This window comes from Protobothrops mucrosquamatus, unplaced genomic scaffold, assembly GCF_001527695.2.
Source record: "Protobothrops mucrosquamatus isolate PMUCROS unplaced genomic scaffold, P.Mucros_1.0 scaffold733, whole genome shotgun sequence".
NCBI classification, from domain to species: domain Eukaryota; kingdom Metazoa; phylum Chordata; class Lepidosauria; order Squamata; family Viperidae; genus Protobothrops; species Protobothrops mucrosquamatus.
Window position 1 is genome coordinate 225,552 of NW_015387007.1, and position 7,975 is coordinate 233,526.

Below are 7,975 nucleotides of genomic sequence, written 5' to 3' on the forward strand. Positions count from 1 at the left end.
GCTTATCTGTTTAAAATTTGTATTTAGCTTTTGTTTGGAATTGGAACAAATGAAAATAAACAAATTAGTTGAACATTTATCTGCTCTGTTAAGTTATGAAATTCATGATAGTTATAAAGTATGCAGACATTCAATTGATAAAGCAACACAATCCATGACAATATCAACTGATAATGTAAAGTAATTCTAGAATGTTGAATTGGTATTGGATACAGATTCAGTGAATCTCACTGGCTGACTTGGACAGTCACTTCGTTATTAATTCAACCTAATTACCTAGTGGTAATTATTATACATTTGGAGGAGAGTATGCTATATATGCATATGTATAAATGTGTGTGAAGAGGATGCTAAACCAGGAAACCGGCATTTCTTAGGAATAAAACATTTTTAATAAGCTTTTTTTCTATTCAACTCAAGGTTACTTGCTAATTAAAATAACAGTTTATCTGTTAAAAGGATTATGCAAAAGGAAAACATTTTATATTTACTTCATTATGATAAAGTACATATAATTTTTTTACAGGACTTTACTAAAAGGGGTTAACAGAAATGACATTCTCCCTGCTTCTAAGTTGATGGAAAGAAATCTGTATCTTCTTCAAAATCAGCCAGATGAAATAGAATTAACTATTAATTTACAGAGACCACACCTGTAACAGAATTAATACATGACATGAAGTAACATTGAATGTTTAAAAGGAATGGGAATAGCCGTAACATGCACTTAAAAAACAAACAAACCTATTATCTTTGAACCCATTAAAACAGTGGTTCTCAACCTTTTTAATGCCGCGACCCCAACCGGTCGTAAGTCGAGGACTAAACCGGTCGTAAGTTGAGGACTAAACCGGTCGTAAGTTGAGGACTACCCAACCGGTCGTAAGTCGACGACTTTCCCTGCCCGGGAGCGCCGCACACGCGTGGTTTCGCCCCCTGCGCCGGCCGAGGCGTAGCTGGCAAGCGGCAGAGACGGAGCAGGCCGACCACCAGCTGGCCCAGCCCAAGGGAGGTAAGGCACCCGCCGGAAAAGGGGAAAAAAATGGCGGACAAAAAAAATGGTGGACAGCCTTGCTTGGCGACCCCCGTGAAATGGTCGATCGACCCCAAATGGGGTCCCGACCCACAGGTTGAGAACCACTGCATTAAAATATATGTAAGGTTTAGAGTATACAGAAAAATGAAGATCCTGTCTCAATAACTGATTAAATTGAAATTCTCTACAGTTCCTACTCATAGCAACTGCTTAAATTTATTCTTAAAATTCAGTCCTATCAGAGTCTCCTTAGCCAAGACTAATTGCTATAAAATTACAGTTCGTGACTTCCTTGGTTTGTAGCAATAAGGATTCTTTGTTGTAACCATGTCTAGAAACTAAAACGGTCTCAAAACCATCTCTGGAATCTAAGAATTCTAGCTGGTATTATGGTACACTGCATTCATTCATTTGCTTTATTTTACATTATGAAGGAAGAGAAATTTATGTGGAATACCTAAAATTTAAAGATTTTTTTTAAGGGTGCAGAAATGTAAATTAAAAATTAGATAAAATAGCCGGTGTTCTATAATAGTTCTCACATTGCTTTTTCTGTTATAAACATACATGGAACTTTATAAGGGTATCTACAATTTTTGTAAACATGACATGTCTTGCGTAAATAACACACATCTTTAATCTTTAAAACCTTAACACACATACATGAAAAATTCAATGTAAATATTTACTTGATTTGTACAGGTGATCCTTGCTTTATGACTGGTCCTTACCAACCATTCTAAGTTACAACAAACCCCCAAAAAGGGGACTTGCAACTTGGCTCTGAAGTTATGGCAGTTGCCTCTCCTGCGGCCACGTGATTGGCAACATGATTGCATTTACAGCCATTTGAGATTCTCCGTAATCAAATGATCATGTTTTACGATGGTTTTGCAAAACCACACTATAGAGAACAATGGCTTTGCTTAGTGACCATGGCATTCACTTAATCACCGTAACGTTTGTTTTAAAGTCACAGCATTTGCTTAATGAACACCGCTAAAATAGGTCACAACTGACCCATTTACAACCATTACCACTGACAACCATAATGTGTAGGTTCCATTACAATCATCACTTGACTATCTGTATAAGCTACCCATCTCATTATGGTGACTAGGGGGCCAACATCTAAAAGTGCAATGCAATGAACACCAAAGTGACAGCTTATTAAACCTGGAAAGACATAAAAATCAATCTACAGTAAACCACAACCCCCACCATGTAGGTTCCTAGTGAACATTCAATCTCCATCCATGTCTTCAAATCCTTCCGAAAAGCTGGCAGGGTTTGGACCAATCTAATTTTGGAACGGATGGAATAGGTATGGTGTTCCAAAGGACAGGCACTGCAACCAAAAAAGCCCACTTTCTGGTTCCAGAAGATGACATTTTTCAATCAATGCCTCCTGTTTCAACCTGCATGGACAAGTAGACAACCTGCATGGACAAATAGACAGAATCGGAGGGGTGACCTTTCAAACAATCCAGTCCCAAAGCATGGGTACCTTTGTAGGTGATAAGCAGCAACCCAAATTGCCTCTGAAAGCACCCTAGGAACTTGGGAAACTGAGGTATTAATATGGGTTCTCCAAAGTGCACCTGTTTTGTTGCATTCTGGACCAGCTACAGCTTCTGGATGTTCTACGAGAGCAGCCCCATGTAGAGCTCGTTAGAAGAATCCATTTGGGACATGAGCAAGATATGAATAAGTGACCTAATTCAGGAAACTATGGTAATCTATTTCCACAGTCTAGTCCACCACCTATACAATCCTGGTAGATTTCACTGATGCAGGTATCTAATCTCTGAATAAGCTGGAGAGGAACAGTCTAAAAAGACAAATACTGCAATTTGCTGAAAACCACAAGAGGCATATTTATCTTCAAGCAAATTCACAATCAATGAAAAAGTCTTGGGACACGTCAAAATGTAAGAGAGTTGGGTGCTGAAATGACCTAAAGCAGTGATGGCGAACCTTTTAGAGACCGAGTGCCCAAACTGCAACCCCAAACCCACTTATGCATTGTTGGGTGCCGGGTGGGTGTGGCCCATTGGGTGGGTGTGGCTGCTGTGGTAACGGCAGACTGGGTGGGATTAAAAAGTTCAATCAATCAATTCCAACTTTGCAAGATCTTTTTTTTTTCCCGCGAGAAGTTGAAATTGACTCATTGATTGAACCTTTTTTTTTTTGCACACGGCGGCGGAAGCCTATAGCAAAAAAGTTTTATAAAACCCAGCTGAAGGCCTAGGACTGGGGCGACGGCGCGCGTGCCCACAGAGAGGGCTCTGAGTGCTGCCTCTGGCACCCGTGCCATAGGTTTGCCACCATTGACCTAAAGAGAGGACTCAATAAGAGAGGACCACACTGGAGGTGGCTACAAGATACAGGTGCTGACTAATTAGCTGATCGCACTTCCCCCCCGCAACCCCCCCATGCTTTTTGCTTCCCTCCACCTATCTTTTTAAATTCTTATAGTATTTTCCTTGTTTCTTTTTATTGTTTCATTGCTTTGCTATTGTTATGTTTACATTTTTTAATTATTTTCCCATTTTACTGTTGTAAGCTGTCCAGGGTAGTCCTGTGGCGAGATAGGCAGTGAATAAATTTAACAAATAAATATATAGCCCACAGCCCTGAGATTTCCCAGTGCTCTGCTGTCCAATTACTAAAGAGGACTGACCCTCTTAGCTTTTTTTCAAATTAAGCCAAGCTTGCTAAGTTCTGCCACCTGCAGTGAATAGCCACCCTCAGCTGCAATAAAGCAGTGAACCCAAGTAAAATCACTAGGCAGAAGCTGAGCAATGCAAGGAATTTCTTTTAGAAATCTTTCTAGAGATCATCACAGTTATGGGATCATGAGCAACGGAAAGAGCAATTCAATGTCTGAAATATAATTAGCCAAGTATCACAAAATAACAGCATCCAGAAGTCCCACAGGCACAAAATCACAAGGGCCAAGCTATTATTATTATTATTATTACATTTATTGACCGTCCCTCTTATCCCAAGGTAACTCATGCACAAGCCTCTGCTTTCTCCTTCCACCACTTAGCCTTTTTCTGCACTCATCTACATTCAGTGTAGCTGATTCTGGGATAGTCTTTGAATAAAAAGGTGTAAGCATGTGTGCCAAAGTAAGGGATAAAATGTTCTTGCTGGTGTTGTGGTAAGCATAGCAGAAATGATTTTACACTGAAATTAAAATGTCTACATCAAAATGTTATTGAACAGCAGCAGCCTTTCTCATCCCACTCAGTACTTTTTAACAAAACAAATTCTTTTGGAAAGAATACTGCCATTTAAAAGATTTCGGACTTTCACCTTGTTTTATTAGGTGGGCACTCATTCAACACTCTATTAAAAGAAATACATTCAGGTGAATCCCGTGGCTTAAAGGCACCAATACAAAAGGCAACTGGAGTCCCTGCAAATACAGTGAGTTGAATCCCATGTTACCTTTTTGAAAACCCTCCTTGTAGCTACTAGCATCACCTTTTATGCTCTTCCCAAAGATGGAAAACCACTTCCCTGAGTGTTTTGTCTTTCCCAGAGCTGCAGGGGAAGAATTACATCTGGGGGGAGAGAAACAGCTTCTCTTCTTGATTCAATCCAGTGCTTAGAACAGTGTTTCTCAACCTCAGCAACCTGCAGATATGTGGACTTGAACTCTTACAATTCCTCAGCCAACCATGCTTAAAAATTGCTGAGGCTGAGAAACAGTGGCTTAGAAGCTGTCATCATCTGTCCCTCCCACAACTGAAACTCAAAAGCAAACTTTTAAGTTTCAGGAGAAAAACTGTTTTCTCTGCATCTTTTCTTCAGTGCTTCAAGGTTCACACTTATATTAGCTCCACTGTACTATTTTTCCTAGCAGGAGAAACATTTACTTAACATGTATGTTCTATTAGCAAACAAAATGCAGATCTTATTCATCCACCCTAGACACATAAATATAAATACAGGTACAGACATGTGTATGCATTTATACACCAGCACATCTGACCTTGGGCCAACAATTTAATTTAAACAACAGAATTCAATGTTGCAATATTATTTCATTACCCAACGACTGCACCTCAATTTTTGAAACTTGCTGTGATACACTCCTCCATCCTATGTTCTTGGATTTCTCGGGATTTTATTTTATTTTTTTATGACTGGTGTCCCAGGTGCTTGGTGTGCCTCCCTTGAGCTATCAATCTTCCTGTTGCCTTATCTGTTAAATTCACATTGGCAAAACCCAGAGTTTTTCCTTGCTTCAGAACCTCAGCAGTGATCAGGATTTCCTCTCCAATCTTACCTGATGACATGTACCTAGAATACAGAAGGGAAAAATATTTCTTACATTTACAATGAAAGGCAATATGTGTTGTTGTCATCCTTCACGTCACCCTTACAACTGTCCTCTAAGCGTTCTGAGGCAGGGCGACAGAAGAAAGAGACTGAATTAAAATCAGCCACTAAATTTCCTGCCTAAGCAACTTTTTGATTGTTTAATAAAAGTAAAAAAAAGAGTACTGAATAAATTGTTGGATATTTTTGTATCTGCTTAGCTGAGATATTCGCAGAGGGACCCAATCCATCACTTTTAGTCATGCTTATCCAACACTATTTTGGGGAGAGCAGAATGATATGTGCCACCCTAAATTTCTTAATTCTATTTTGCATATATAAAAATCTTTCTGTATGACACGTACATTAAAACAGAATGCAGTGAAAAGGATGTTGTTCAGAGTGATAGGTTTGGAGAAGCTTTCAGACATAAGAGTAAAATGTATATGTTGCATCCAGAGAATCCTTGTCCAATCTCCATTTTTTTTTCTTTTAACAATCCTGTAATCCTTGCATCAAGGTGGAGTCAGGACAATTGAATGGAGCTGAGCGTTCACTGGCTGGATCCCCTTTGTGACGCCTCTCCCACTACCTAGGATCAAACTCATAGCCTCCTGACAGGCAAGAGCTCCACCTCTAGGCCATCACGCTGCTCACCTCATCCAATCTCCAATATGATCAGGAAAAGATTCTACCTGAAGTTGGACTGCTACTATATGTAAATATGGAATACTGAGCTAGTGTGATGACCCAGGGCACAGCACAGAGGCAATGCAGTCAGCTGGCAATTCAAACTACCCTTTAATTGCTTCAAATTTTCCCCAAATGCTCCCACATTTCTGGCAAACCTCCAAACAAAGGAAGACACACACACCTCTGGCTGCAAGTGGTTTCACATATAGTCTGATTAGGAGAGGAATTTACTCAAGGCCACAGAGATAAGAAGGAATGACACATACATCATAAACCTAAGGAGCCTGTGTGAATACACACTTGCCTGAGCAGTTTCAGAAGGGAAGCCAAAATACAATCCGAGATCTTTAAACATCCAAGCAACGTTGTCAGCCAGTCCAATGGTCAGAGTTTCCGGGTTTCCAAGCAGAAGTCACAGAACAAGAGATCAGCAACAACACACACAAAACTCCAAGGAATCAGCATTTGTTCTCGACAAATGCCTGTCCCCACAGCATCTCCTTAAATCTCAGTCTCCAGGTGTGCCTTGTGGAGAGAGGCAGAATGCTCTCCTCCCCAGTAGTTGAGCCTGCCTGCGTTGTTCCCTCCTTCTCTCTATTCTCCCTGCTCTAGGATCAGGTGGGGGTGGCCCTTGCTCATCGCCTGAACTCTGTCTCTCCTGTTCAACCTGTTCCACTCCAGAAGAGCCCTGGCCTGCCTCGGCCTGCTCTTCTCCACATTCCTCTGAAGCCACAGACACCTCTCCCTCGAGATTGGGGATTGGGCAGATGGGTCTGTTAGTTCTTGTTTCACTTCCTTGCATAGTAATAGTAATGAATAGTAATGGCTTACTACAAAAATAAAGCTAAAATAATGATTTGGGTACTTCAAAACAAAAGCATGACTAATGAATGTTTCACTACTTTTTAGAACCCCTGAAGAATCTGGATATAGAAATCTAGTTTTCCAAAAAGTATTTAAATTTACACAGTCAGTAGTATCACAGCATTGGACTGGACTGATGATGTCTTGGAATTAATACAAGTTGGATTTGTCACAGTCAGTGCAGAATGAAGGCTCAGATAAAAGGAAATAAGCATGGAAATAACTTTTGCCAAGTTTGATACCTACGTAATGTTCATGTCCACACTGACGCCAGGTGCTCCTCTTTCAGTATATATTAATGCAGCTGTTGACACAATATCTACTAAAGTTGCTGTCAGGCCCCCATGCAGAGTTCCTCCTCTGTTTGTGTGCTGTTCTTCAATTTTCATTTCACAGACAACTTTTCCAGGGTTTGCGGAGACAACCTTCATCTGGAAGAGAAATAGAAATCTAGTTCCATAATGTCCCAGTGAATTTTATCTGCACCCTATAAGCACATGCTGGCTTTCTATTGAGTGGAATAAAAATTCCATTCTACTTTACTTCCACTTTCAGTCAGCATTCACACACCCTGAATAACTTTGGGTTACTTTATTTGCAAATTTACTTAAATATTGGGCAGAGGATAAGTTTGTACTTCTTGGAAGTTCTTTCCAAAGTAACTCTCTTTTACCTGGATGATGGTAGATTCTTTTGCTGCAATTGCCCCCGGGAGGCCATAACTTTGCAAATAAAACTGATCTGAACATTGTAGAAATTTCAATTCTTGGATTTTTTTATACATTTTTAGAATTAGTACATTTTAAGTACCTTGATTCAAATTTTGTTGCAGTACAATACACCATTGAAGTACAAATAGGGACACAGATAATCACAAAAGGAGTTTTAGTAGTATATAGATACATATATGAATTAACCCACTCAATAATCTCTAGGTTGATAATGTAGTTCTCCCGTTTCAGATCTTGACTGATAAAAGCTTCCCTGAACATTGTTTATACCTGTTGCGGTGAAGGGGAAAGTCATTTCTTTATATATTTCTTTTGT

General features: G+C 39.8%; 1 protein-coding gene across 1 annotated transcript; it reads right to left on the bottom strand.

Annotated features, from left to right (window-relative positions):
* Positions 1-4,342: 4,342 nt before the first annotated feature.
* On the bottom strand, positions 4,343-7,359 carry ACOT13 (acyl-CoA thioesterase 13; the record flags this gene model as incomplete). Its single annotated transcript, XM_015818388.1, is given in 2 exon segments — positions 4,343-5,353; positions 7,175-7,359. Coding segments are annotated over 2 exon segments (348 nt in total), but the record flags the coding sequence as incomplete, so codon positions are not given.
* Between the last annotated feature and the right edge of the window lie 616 nt (positions 7,360-7,975).